Consider the following 13665-nt stretch of genomic DNA (forward strand, 5'->3'; position numbering starts at 1 on the left):
GACTGCATTTTAAAGACGTCTTTTTTGTCTCTACTCCGTGGTATTTACAGGACAAAAACACTTGGCCTTTCTCAGAAAAAATGAGGGCCATAGGCAGAGGATAGAGGTAGAGGAGGAGGGGGGTGCGGAGGGCTTTGTGTCAATTAGATCCAATGGATTATCTTTTTTAATGTTTTTACAGAGAGAGTTGAGAATCAAAGGACTTCTGCTTCCAAAGGAGGGAGAGAAAAAATACAAAACCAACAAAAGCTGTGAAAACCTTTGGTCTAAGTGTTGGTGCTGAGAATGCAAAACAGATTGGTGGAATTTTTCCCACTATGCCTCTCAAATGTGCCGCTGTTTTGGGCTCCCCGAGTCCATTTGCACAGTGTGTTGTGTTTGGTTGGTGCGTCAGCTCTAGTGAACTACGGGCTGCCAGCCAAGGTCCCTGTGTGCTGTGTAGCGATCATTAGCTTCTGTCTGTTCGTCTGCACAATCACAGAGCTTTGCTTCAAAGACACATAGGACCTCTAGACCTCTTATTTCAATAGAACTAACAGGGACCATGTTTGTGCTTTTTTCTGGTGCTTTTTTCATCTCCGTCCTCCCCCATGGAGCCATTTATTTAAACATTCATTCATCCAGCTGCATTTGTCAGAATACATGGCTGAGAATTTTGAATATCATTCTTGATGCATGCAAAATGTGTCACACTTGTTTTTGTTACTTTGGGAGAGATTGCTTCCTCTAAAGTTTTGAATTAATCTAACTATTAAAGATACTGATTTATAAAGGTGTTAACCCTAACAAACTCAAATGTATGACGTATCATAAAGTCTTGAATGTGTAATATGTTTTAGAAATCAAGAAATCTTCAGATTATGATGCTAAACACCAGGAATGTGGACTTTTGTGTTGTGCATTTGGCTGCCTTATGGTTGATACAACTTGTTGCACAGGGTCAGCTGGACATGGAGGGCGCCCTGACTGCCAGGGACCGGGTTGGAATCCAGGATTTTGTCCTTCTCGATGAAACCACAGAGGCGGCTTTCCTCAGCAACCTCAAGAAACGCTTCAGCAAAGATCTCATCTATGTGAGTCTGGGAGAGGACTTTTTAAACCCTGCTGTCAGCAAATGTATGTGCATCTTAACAAGTGATATGATTGTTTCATTCTTTTAGACCTACATTGGCACGTTGCTAGTGTCTGTCAATCCCTACAAAGAGCTGGACATCTACAATAAGAAACAGATGGATCTCTACATGGGTGTCAACTTTTTTGAGCTTCCACCACACATGTGAGTGTATAATCTGTATGAAAACTATGAATATTTGTACATGTGTATGTCTGTGAGCATGTACACACCTGACTTAAGCTCTTGATAGTAACTTGAAGTAACTGTTAGTCAAGTGTTCTTAGGTTCACCTGTGAAATATTATGATTGCTCTGCATCCCTACAGCTACGCCCTGGCAGACAACGCCTACCAAACCATGCTGACAGAGTTCAACAATCACTTCATCCTCATCTCTGGTGAGAGTGGAGCAGGGAAGACGGAGGCCTCCAAGAAGATTCTGCAGTATTACGCTGTCAGCTGTCCAAGCACCACTCTACTAAACACCGTCAGGGACAAAATGCTCATGTCCAACCCTGTCCTCGAGGTCTGATGGTTACTTAGGTTATATCATTGGAATGATATATCAAAAAGCAAGTCATGGTAACATTAATTATTCTGTGTGGTACGGTGTTTTCCCACAGGCTTTCGGCAATGCCAAAACACTGAAAAATGACAACTCAAGTCGGTTTGGGAAGTACATGGACATTCAGTTTGACAGCCAGGTAAGAATCAAGGGACAGATTCACAGAGGGGCTTCTAAGAAATATATTAATCAAGTATAATTAAGACAGAAAAAAACAGGAAGTTTATTAGAAGTCCTTTTAGTGTAGTTCTCCTGTTTTAAAATCTTAGCATTAGTCTCATCTAAACTGCACTTAGGTTCTTACAAATGTGCCTAGAAACTATAATCTAGCCTCCTCAGCTGCAACCCATCATCCAAACATTAGGGGGAAAAATACTCAAGGTGGGTTTACAGTATATATGGTAACTTGGGGGTGGTTGAAATATATGAAATAAAAGTTTAACAATAAAATGTTTAGTGACTCAATTTAAAGGTAAAAATGAAGCCAAAAAAGGACTAAAATGGCAGATTTTAGAACTTTGCTCAAGCATTCATTTCTTCATCTAAATCTTTCTTCATTCAGTTCAGCAAAATACTTGATAAATATTAACATTCCTTTCATAGGACTGAAAAAATAGCTTTCAAGAAGAAGATATTTTATTCTAAGAAGATTTTTTAAAATCTGTCCACTGGACCATAGGCATACCATGTTTTTTCTGCAAGTTGTAGAGCTGCTCTCTTTAGGATCATGATGCCCATAGGGGGATGCTGTCGGAGGCCATATCCTGAACTACCTGCTGGAGAAGTCGAGGGTCGTGCATCAGAATCACGGGGAGAGAAACTTCCACATCTTCTACCAGCTAGTGGAGGGAGGAGAGGAGGGCCTGCTGCACCAGCTGGGCCTGGAGAGAGACTGTCAGCATTACAACTATCTAACCCAGGTATGTATAATCCTGTTTTAATAAAAGAGATTTATGAGACAATAATAGACTTTGACAACCTGTTGCTATGTTTGCTTAACAGGGAGAGTGTGCCATTGTGTCTTCAATTAATGACAGAAATGACTGGAAGACAGTCAAAAATGCACTGCAAATCATCAACATTGATGACATTAACACTAATGTAAGTTGAATGCTGTTACTGATGCTCTGTTTTAAACCATTCACTCATTCTCACTAGTTTTGCACTGCCTTATAAATGTTTATTCTGTGCAGCACTTGTTTGGGATCGTAGCAAGCGTTCTCCACTTGGGGAATGTTCAGTTTGACTCCAACAGTAAAGGCCATGCCCTCCTGAACAACAATGCAGAGCTGCGCTGGGTCTCAAATGTAAGAAAAAAGAAATAAAAAGTCTTTAGGTATCCAGGATTATTACAAAAAGTCAAAGAATAAACTCACTTAATGCTATTTTCCCCTGCAGCTACTAGGAGTCGATGCTCAGAGTCTCCAAGAGGGACTGACATACAGGAAGATTGAAGCCAAAACAGATCAAGTACACACATGTTAAACTCTCCTATCCTCCCGATAAGGTTGTGTTTCTATTTAAAACTGTCCACGTAGTGTTTGAAATTTAGCTCTGATTTTGTCTCGCTGTAAAGGTCCTCAGCCCATTCACGATCGATCATGCCACCTATGCCAGAGATGCCCTGGCCAAAGCCATCTATGGACAGACCTTCACCTGGCTGGTCAACAGGATAAACGAGTCCATGGAGAACAAGGTGAGGAGAAGAGTGTGTGATGAATGACCAATCTTAGGCAGTGAGGATGAGTATTTACTGGCTTTATACTTTGAACCTTTTTTTTTTTGCCAGGACGCTTCAAGGAAGACTGTTATAGGGCTTTTGGACATATATGGATTTGAGGTTTTCTATGTAAACAGGTAGGCTGAAATCTTTCCCATTCTTACATTGTGGCATTTTTTTTTATGTCTGATACCCTGATGAAGGCTGTTTTACAGCCTTTTTAAACCAACAACAGCTGAAATTTGCTGTTGACATGACCCATTTCCTCAGTTTTGAGCAGTTCTGTATAAACTACTGCAACGAGAAACTGCAGCAGCTTTTTATCCAGTTGACACTGAAGGCTGAGCAGGAAGAATATGAAGCAGAGGATATTGAGGTAATCTTGTAAACCTGACACAAAAACTTATAATACTGAATGAATGTCATATCAATGTCACATTCATTGATAATGACTCAGTGACTATGACAGAGTATGTTTACATTGACTGGTGTTGAAAAGAGCTCCACTCACAATCTAATTTTTCCCTAGTGGGAGCCAGTTCAATTTTTCAACAACAAGATCATCTGTGACCTGGTTGAGGAGAAACACAGAGGAATCATATCAATACTGGTGTGTATTAACTGGAATAGAACTTTACTGCAATATAATACACTGAAGCTGAAGTATTATCATGCGTTAATGACGGTCCTGCAGGATGAGGAGTGTCTCAGGCCAGGAGATGCCACAGATCTCACCTTCCTGGAGAGACTGGAAGAAAAGATGGGAAATCACCCTCACTTTGTCACGTGAGTTAAAACCTAACCTTAACCTCACACACACCTACAGAATATTTCACAAGTAGGGAGGTATTGAAACTATCTTTGCTAAAAAGATGTTTAGGTGCTTTAGAAATTACAAAAGCTAAAAATGTTGCTTTTACCAATCATTTTGAAATGTTTACATATGTTTAAGTGTTTTAGAGTTACACAATAGGTAATGAACCATTTGTTTTAATTTAACACAAACTCCATTTAAATGATATTGTGTAATTCAAAGCTTCTCCTGAACACTAAAGTCTAATGTTCTGCTGACTGGTGTCTTGTGAGTGAGCCGACAGTGAGCCGATAGAGACGGAGGATTAGGATTGGTCTGTAAAGCCTCTCACTCTTCATCCCTCTGTCTCTCTCCACCTCTTTTACTGCAGGCACAAACTGGCTGACAAAATGACACGTAAGACTCTGGAGAGGGGAGATTTCCGTCTCTTGCATTATGCCGGGGAGGTCACCTACTGTGTTGTGGGTAAAAGAAACCACAATGTCAGGCCCTGTTACTGAAACAGCTAAACCTTTTTGTTCCATTTTCAACTGACTAACAGCCTTTTTGTTTTTTTTTGTGTGTGTGATATTTTAGGTTTCCTGGACAAAAACAATGACCTATTATATAGAAACATAAAAGATGTAAGTCTGCAAATTAACATTTTATATTATGTGAGGCAAGGTACCCATATTAGTCATATTCATAGACCTTTTTCACAGCAGGTATTTTGATTTGTCAAATAAACAGCACAGGTGGACCTAATTACATTAACAATGGCCATCAATTATTGCAATGCAGCAATTAACAGTGTTATTAGTTACCTGTGTTTGATAAGTCAAAATGTCTGTTGTGAAAAAAGTCTATTCAACTGGCCATGTGGGGACCACCGCTGTGAATAAAGAGGGGAATGCAGGATATTTGGCAAAGCATCACACATTATGGTAAATTGGTGTGTTATAATCTGTGTGTGTTATCCCGCCTTCTCATAGCTGATTTGTCAGTCTAAAAATGCCATAGTCAGAGAGTGCTTCTCCACAGTGGATCCAGACAGCAGGCGAAGACCAGAAACGGTGAGAACTCACCATGTTTGACCCTCCATATCCTTCAGCTGTATCACTAACAGAACTGATGATATATTTTATCAGCAGTACTGTGCTATGGCTCAGAGTTACAAGCCATATATAAGCATCACTTCATTTTTATTTTCCTGGCATAATCTGGAGTGGAAAAGTAGAAGTTTATTTTATTGATTCAACATTTTGACCTACAAGATATTTGTCAGGCAAACATTTACGTGAACAAAAAGCAGGCTATATACTCAGACATAAAAATGACTGATCCATCTATAATTAGGAGATCACATAAGACAAACTAGCACCCATTATCCCCAAACAATTTACTATGAATATAACAAACCCATAATGTACTGAAGCCCATACAGGACTTATGTGATACACATTTTTACATTTTTTGCAATGCATTTTTAAAGAGAAAAAATGCGCACAATGTAGAGATTATTATAAATTAGAAGAAACAAAAAAAGTGGTTTAGATAGAGTGACCACTGAGACAAAGACATTTTTTCTCTTGTCAATGGCAGTCTGACTGTGTCATCAATAAGGCATATGTATCTGACAGATGAACTGTTGGGGATTATCACCCTCATGTTGTGTCTGTAGGTTGCGACCCAGTTTAAGAGCAGCCTGCTGAAGCTGACAGAGATCCTCATGGCTAAAGAGGCCTGGTACATACGCTGTCTAAAATCGAATGAGTCAAAGCAGCCAGGTACTTAAATTAACAGAATGTACATGAAGCTATTTTGTTAACAGGATGGAGATGTTTGAATTGGATCCATGTCTCTCTCACACAAACACAGGTCAATTTGACGAAGCACTGATCAGGCACCAGGTGAAATACCTGGGCCTGATGGAGCACCTCAGAGTCAGACGAGCTGGTTTTGCATACAGACGTAAATATGAGGTCTTCTTGAAGAGGTATGAAGCTTGGACCTTATGCTTGATTTTTTTAATTAAAAACCTCAGTTTAAGTAGTTCCTCTCCAGTGCATTTAAAAAAAAGCTGAGTGGGTTGTTTACTGCATCTTACAGATATAAACCCCTGTGTCCAGCCACCTGGCCTCACTGGAGAGGAGTGCCCGCTGATGGAGTGGAAGTGCTGGTTCAACATCTGGGCTACTTGCCAAATGAGTACAAAATGGGACGGTGAGGATAGCGCCTCCTAAATACAACACAGCAAATGCACTGTAAGCCAGAAGCAACCAAAAACATGTTTATTGTTTCCCTTTGTTTTAGTACCAAAATATTCATCCGTCATCCGAGGACACTTTACGCCACAGAGGATGCTTTTGAGAAATGTAAACATGAACTGGGTGAGTGCAAATCAACAGCGATTAATGTTGCGACCATAACTAGTCGCACAGTGATTTAATATTACGCTCTGAATTTGCAGCAACGAGGCTCCAGGCCAAATACAAAGGATACAAAGCAAAGGGAGAATTCAGAAAACAGAAAGAAGCTGGTAAATGCCACAACACATGATGTAGACAGGATGTACTATGTTGCTTTATGTGAGTAAAGGACAATTACACACTGACTATTATATTTGTTACATCCTCAGCCACTAAGATTGAAACTTGTTGGAGAGGAGTGCAGGCTAGGAAGGAGAGAGAGAAGAGAGCATGGGCTGTAAAAGTCATCAAAAAGTAAGAAAGTCTATCATTACACAGCTCCTCTCGAGGTCACATTTCACAATACAATACAATATTTTACAACCTATTTCAGATTTATCAAAGGTTACATGACCAGAGGGCAAGCAAAAACCACAGATAACTCGGAGTACCTTGCCTTTGTGAGACAAAATTACTTGAACAGGCTTAAAAACAATCTGCCAAAGACCGTTTTGGACAAAACAACCTGGCAATCTCCACCTGCTGTGCTCACAGAGGTACAACGGTTAATCATCTTCATTGTAAAACAGATTAAATACAAGCTTAAAAACAAGCTAACATTTTATTTTGACTCTGTGCATGTTTTTTTTGTTCTTGCCAGGCATCAGAGATACTGCGTAAGCTTCACTACCGTCTTATGGTACGGAAGTATGTGAGAGGAATCACACCACAGAAAAAAGCACAGGTAACACACAGGTAAATACATTATATAAGACTGGATCATCATATGTTCTTTTTGTAGTGATCAACTTTATATTTTTTGTCCCTTCAGTTTCAACTGAAGCTTGTAACTAGCTCCATCTTCAAGGGCAAAAAGGAGAGTTATCCACAGAGTGTCGCTCAACCTTTCGTGGACACCAGAATCCGTAAGTATCAGATACATTCACACAATGGCATTTTTTTTAACAGTAATTTTTTTTTACATCATTTAACATCTCTAGGTGAACAAGACATAAACACGAGGGTTCTCCAGATAATTCGCAATGAGCACATTAAGGTAATAAAATGTCATTGTACACTCAGAGGAAATACAGCATCACATTGAACACAAATCACTGTGTTGTATTCTGTGTTTCTTTAGTACAGTGTCCCAGTAATTAAATATGACAGGAATGGTTTCAAACCAAGGCCACGACAGCTCGTCCTCACCCAGACAGCTGCCTACGTGATAGAGGAAGCTAAGATCAAACAGAGAGTGCTGTACACCTCTCTCAAAGGTCAGGACAACATGATAATATATACTTGACTTGCCATTAAGGATGTTTTCATATTGGGCTACAAGTGTCTGTAATTTACTCATTGCAGGTATTTCGGTCAGTAACTTGACTGATGACATCATTGTATTCCACATAACATGTGGGGACCCTAAACAGAAGGTATGTGGGTATATAATATGCAGCAGACATTTCGGCTTGACAGCATTGCTTCTCTTTCACTTTGGCGACAAATATGGCACTGGGAAGTGATCAGATATGGTGGGACAAATAGACCCATTATGAAAGTTTTTAAATTAACAGATAATAAATTGTTGAATCGTACAGCTCATTTACACAGTTAAGTCTTCAAAGATTTTCAGGTCAAAGTTTCTTAAAAGCCAGATACAAACTGACATTTTGTAATGTAGGTTCCATTCATCTGATTGCATATTATTTTGTGATTGTTTCAGGGGGACCTTGTAATACAGTGCGACCACTTGTTTGAGTTTTTGACCAAACTCAGTCTCATTGCTAACAAACAGAATGCAATCAAAGTGGTTCAGGGCAGGTGAGTCTGTGTTTACAAAAAAGAACTGAAGAGGTTGGATTTCACATGTGCTTCAGTCTAAAACACTGTGTGTGTTTATTTATTCTCAGCATCAAGATAGAAATCCAGGTGGGTAAAGAGAGTGCGGTGGACTTCAGCACTGGACAGGAACCCACGGTATACAAGGCCAAGAACGGACACCTCATGGTGGTGAGATGAGTGTTGTTATGATGAAGAGTGTGCTTATTGCTCTGCTCTAAATGAATCTGCAAAGTGATACAACATGAATCAAGCTGTTTTGTCACTGCAGGTTGCCACTCGGGCAAGAACACGGTAATGTGTAGGGTTGGGAAGACACACAAGAAGCCCCTGCATTTTTAATCAGGAGACCCCTAAGGGGAGATCAACATGTCTACAGGAAATACACCTGACCAGAAACAGCAGCACTTTAGAAACCCTGGATGAGCTTGTTTTGTTGTACAGCAACACATTTTTCATTTATACATACTAGTCAATAAAGATTTTTACTTTTTCACCAAAGACTATCAAACTCTCATGAGGTTAAAGTTTTAACATCAGTGTGTGTTTAAGGAAGGATTTGTCTGTTTTGAGCACTACAGTTCAAAGCAAAGGCTGACATTGGACTGTAAATCAAAAATTTAAATCTACAAAACAATTTGAATGTACAAAACACAACATTACTCATAAACTGCTTCAAAGAATGTGTAATTCTGATTTCTGAGCAATGAAGCCATATGTATCATAATTTTTTTATGTTTACTGATAATGGGGAATATGCAAATTAAAAACAGAACAAAATAATGTTTGTAGAAATTTATTTGTGATAAAGTATGTATAAATATAAAACATACATATATGTTCACTTCTGTACAACAGACCTACAAGTACTGTGATTGTTAGACATATTTCAACTCAAACCTTTTGTGTGCAAACAGTACATTCTCTGATGAATGCAGCGATGAAGGACAGGCCTAATTTCTCTCCCTGTTAAAAGCTTGTAGACAGGATTCCCTTCCTACCAGGGAGCTCTCTGGTTACAGTCATTCACTTCAACCTCGACATCCATCATTCAATCACCCCAGTACATTTAACACCTCAGGTCACAGCTCAAGTTCCCTCCACTGAAAATAATGATCATTTAGTGAAGTGAAGGGAAAATGCATAAATGTTAAAACTAAATATGGCAGAAGCACTACAGTGAAATGTTGCATCCACCTGTGATATCTTAATTGTATCAAAATTATTACATTAAAAAAAAGGGTTTAATTGCTATTATCTGCAGGCTACAAAATAGCCTTGGTAACATCTTCTAAGAGTAAAACGGTGCCACCATGTGGCCCCATTGTGTACAACACCTAGTTAATCCACCTTACAGTGGACCCGTCAGAACCATGGTAAGGAGAAGCCAAAATTATGTACATTAATTTTTAGCTGCTTACATGATATAATTCTTGTTCCCCTGGATGTAATGTAGTTAGGACCTCAAATAACAAGATTTATATTGACAATTCTTTTTTTTCCACACCCTCTGGTAAAACGGTGGTCACCTGCAGTGCTGAATGCAAACACCCATGTCTATGGGCTTTAGAAAACAATGATAGAAGTTATCATGACTAACAAACAGAGAACAAAAACACTACAGCCTCTCAAACCACACAACAAAGATGACAAGTGAACACACAAACACTCACAAAATCACTTCACCACTACACACTGCTGTATGACACTCATCTCACTGTAGTCTCCTGGAGAAAAAGCTGGTAAAATACCAGTAAGAGCGGAAGTGAGACAGAGAGGCGCTGGGTGATGTAAGGCACAATGTGTGGTGCAGGGACTGTCCAGGGTCGGAGACACAGGCTGACGGGTCGAGGGAGAAAGGTCACTGGTGGTGGTGTGTGCGATCATCAGGTCGTTTGATATGAATCCTACGAACTCGTTCAATTCGTTCTCGCTCCTCGTCCTCATCCAGATGATGAGATCGCCCCGCAGCACCCCCTGTGGCCTCCAGCAGGGCATTGTCTGGACCCCTCCCATCGTGGGACTCATACAGGAGGATGTTGAGGGTCTCCTCATAGATTCGAGCCTCAGGGAACTCCACCTAGGAGAGAAGTAGAGTGTTACACAAGAGATATTTAAACAACATACTGTAGCTCTGTGCTTACAAAAGAGCAAAGAACTCTTAAGAGTGGGCATATTACAAATGGATATTTACCTTTGTCTGCTTTTTTTCTGTGGCATAAACAATGGAGGTGCAGCACACTTCAGCTATCTTACGCCCCTGGCCATAAAATGACCAACAACAAATCTCATCCCCAATCACATCTTTGATGAAAAGTACTCGACCGTTGAACCGCAATGACAACTTGTCAAACAGCTCGATATTTTTCAGCATGTTGTCATCAGAATTGCTGGGGGGGAAGAGTTACAGGAAGGTCATTTATTAAGACAACTTGCATGATTTCACCACATTATGTTCCTTCTTTAATTAGGCATGCTAGCTCCTGATACCAGTTGAAGAGGACTCACCTGGTATATGAATATTTGTTGTTGCTTCTGTTATACAGCAATTTGACAGTAGGCTGTGAAGACAAAGAAGTTTGTATTTTGAAAGAAAAATCTAAACGACAAATTTCTCTTGATATTGAACACTAGAAAGTCAGCACATTATGTAAAAAAAAAAAATACCTTATTTGAGGTTGCAATCAACTTCTGCTCTTCCTTAGATGATGTCATCAGAGGCACTTTACAAAGGGGTTCATAACTTTCTTTGTTCTACAGGAAAAAATTAATAGTTTTTTCCATTAAAAAAGTTCCCCTGCAAAACAGCAACATACAGTCTATAATAAGAGAAAGGATGCCACCTAGTGGAACAGAGTAGCAAAGATGATGAAAGATATACAACCACAACCCAAATAATTACTAAGGCTCTTTGCTTTAGTTACTAGCTGTCACCAGAAATGCTGAAACTTTTTAAGCAGATAGGTTTAAAATTATTTTCACACAGATTTTATGTCCCTCATAGTAGTTGAAAATGAACAATAAAAAGTATCAGATTTTCACCTATATTTTTGTACATTTGAGTTGCTTATCCATAAATCAATTTGTAATATTCAAAATGAACAGATTAAAAAAAATCTAAAAATTCAATTTAAGAAAACAAATGAACAAAAACCAAAACTAATGATACCTATCCATTATGAATAGTAGGGTGGGAGATACAGTATTTAAAGAAAAGATTAACTGGACAAAGTCGGTCAGATGTACAGTGCAGTCCGCTGAAATTAAAACTTAATCAAAAACTATAATTTTTAGGTGGAATGCTAAAGTATTTTAGAAATGATTCAAAAGAAATAGTAATAGTTATGTGGTGCTCATTTAACAAAGATTCTGATGATAGATGAAGTATTAATATATTGCCCTGCCTAATTGACAACCCTCTGTAGTAATGGTACCTGCAAGGCAGCTGTACATTCATCAGCTAGGCCTTGGACAAGATAATACTTGGCCTCAGCCAGCAGTTCTTCGGTTTCCCGTCGGCTGTCTGGGAGCGGCACTGCCCCGTCTCTAAGGTAGTTAAGGATTGTTCCAAAATGTTTCCCACAGCGATCAATCAAGATCCAACCTATGTATATGAAATGGTGAAACATTAGTTAGTAATAGATCACGGCCAGTGCATGACATAACGCCTGGTTATTATTTAAACACTTTCACCAACAGCTCACCTTCACTGTCTGTGAGGACCTCCATCCTGCCACTGAACATGGCTTTGAGCATTGTGTCCTGTTTGGTTAGTGTCTGCATTGTAGTGTAGTACAGTGCCCCACCCACATTTAACTTCACATATTTAGAGCTGGGGCTGGAACCCTTGAAGGATGTAGTCCGGGTTGTAGCTGCCGGCACTGCCGAGCTCACCACACTCTCTCCTGACATCTCTTCCTGGGACAGAACAAGATAAAACACAAAGTGACACCTGGATCAGGACTGGATTAGCTTGGTTTAGGGCGTTGAGTGGAAAAAGTTAGATTATTAACACACAGGTCAATGTTAATGTAGATAGCTCATTTTTAAGGATAAGGCTGGTGTTAGTCTATATTTTTCGACCAAATCCAACAATGTGTGTTCCCTAACCCATCTGTAGCACTCAGCCCCAAGCCCATTTGTTGTTACTAAAGTTGCAATTCTTTTAAATCAGGCCACAGATATAGAATTTGATTTTTAGTGTCCATGTTCATTGTGGTAAAGGAACATGCTTTGCAGTGCAAGGGTGTGTCTCATTTATAAGTTTTTGATAGTTGTTGGACAACAATGGAGGTCTATGGCTCAGATGAAGAAGCTATAGCAGGCTTTTGCTATGCAGTTAGTGATAAATCATCAATTCATTATTGGCATTGTTATGCGATTTGTTGCCAATAAGAAAAAAGTATAGAATATCACCATTCTAATCATTTTATCTGCAAAATGAAATACATGTTGTGAGTCTTCTGTTTTATTTATGACAGTGGACTCTGATACTTGAGAGGTTTATAAGTCATAAAAGTTGAGGCAATTGTCTTATTATTATAATAGGTTACCTGGCAAAATGTTTACATAATTACACATGTATAAAACAGCTATTATAAAATGTATGAAGACGAATATACGAATTGTATTCGCAATAACGTTATGTCAATAGGAAACAAAAAAAGCTGTCTATGTCCTGGGGTCTTTCATACTATTAGAACAATTTAAGGAGAAAATCCTCCTTTTATTAGTATTTGTGTTCAGGTTGCCATAATAAAGCAATGTAAAAGCTGGAACAGGGCAGAGGCAATTCACACACAGTACGTTACTACAGACTTTTGGTTTGCGGCTGCTCTCCTTTTCAAAGCGCTAATAATAAGCGTTATTACGTTTGTACGACTGTTCACGGCTTTCCCCCCGCTCTGGACCGTATGCCTCAATCCAGCAGCGTTAAGTAGCAAGTAATTTGATTTTAGCCAGCACGGCTAGTGAGCTAGCTAGCTAGTTAGCATTAACTAAAGTTACCTATATTATTACAATTCTGGCAAAAGATACACATATTATGACACTGACTATTAAAATAACTTACTACACATAACGTTAGCCGCGTGTTTATAATTGGCTTTTGATAAAACATAAGTGTATTTACCATAGAACCCGCAGCAGACTAAGTAATTGTAGCTTGCTAACGTCAGTCAGCTAACACCCACTTCCTTCCGGTCCAACGCTGCGCAGTTATAAAA

At 39.2% G+C, this 13665-nt stretch overlaps 2 protein-coding genes across 2 annotated transcripts in view; one reads left to right on the plus strand and one right to left on the minus strand.

The window, feature by feature from the left end:
• Positions 1-307: 307 nt before the first annotated feature.
• Positions 308-9093, plus strand: myo1ha (myosin IHa). The gene is made up of 31 exons (XM_044196871.1): positions 308-1073; positions 1161-1276; positions 1440-1638; positions 1736-1816; positions 2418-2597; positions 2680-2778; positions 2871-2984; positions 3076-3147; positions 3254-3373; positions 3467-3534; positions 3668-3773; positions 3927-4007; positions 4092-4183; positions 4582-4676; positions 4788-4834; positions 5183-5263; positions 5872-5977; positions 6069-6186; positions 6300-6413; positions 6504-6580; positions 6661-6729; positions 6829-6913; positions 6993-7155; positions 7260-7343; positions 7431-7524; positions 7600-7655; positions 7740-7875; positions 7964-8034; positions 8325-8422; positions 8512-8611; positions 8712-9093. The coding sequence occupies exons 1-31, from the start codon at positions 861-863 to the stop codon at positions 8736-8738; spliced, it is 3162 nt and encodes a 1053-aa protein (XP_044052806.1). The 5' UTR covers positions 308-860; the 3' UTR covers positions 8739-9093.
• Positions 9094-9220: 127 nt separating this feature from the next.
• kctd10 (potassium channel tetramerization domain containing 10) overlaps positions 9221-13665 on the minus strand; it is a 4481-nt gene continuing 36 nt past the window's right edge. The window contains exons 1-7 of the mRNA XM_044196876.1: positions 13572-13665; positions 12145-12358; positions 11875-12044; positions 11108-11194; positions 10949-11001; positions 10635-10830; positions 9221-10520 (exon numbers count right to left, since the gene is read on the minus strand). The exon at positions 13572-13665 is cut by the window's right edge and continues 36 nt beyond it. Of these exons, the coding sequence (XP_044052811.1) occupies positions 10302-10520; positions 10635-10830; positions 10949-11001; positions 11108-11194; positions 11875-12044; positions 12145-12358; positions 13572-13574 (942 nt within the window). The 5' untranslated portion in view covers positions 13575-13665 and the 3' untranslated portion in view covers positions 9221-10301. The remainder of the gene's footprint in view (positions 10521-10634; positions 10831-10948; positions 11002-11107; positions 11195-11874; positions 12045-12144; positions 12359-13571) is intronic.

Source organism: Siniperca chuatsi, linkage group LG5, assembly GCF_020085105.1.
Source record: "Siniperca chuatsi isolate FFG_IHB_CAS linkage group LG5, ASM2008510v1, whole genome shotgun sequence".
Lineage (NCBI taxonomy): Eukaryota > Metazoa > Chordata > Actinopteri > Centrarchiformes > Sinipercidae > Siniperca > Siniperca chuatsi.

Bases quoted from the DNA above. Each gene is read 5' to 3' on its own strand.
- myo1ha (XM_044196871.1), top strand. From the start codon at position 861: ATGATGCTAAACACCAGGAATGTGGACTTTTGTGTTGTGCATTTGGCT. The intron at 4,008-4,091 runs GTGTGTATTAAC...ACGGTCCTGCAG, and splicing joins GAGGAATCATATCAATACTG to GATGAGGAGTGTCTCAGGCC. The intron at 8,035-8,324 runs GTATGTGGGTAT...TGATTGTTTCAG, and splicing joins GTGGGGACCCTAAACAGAAG to GGGGACCTTGTAATACAGTG.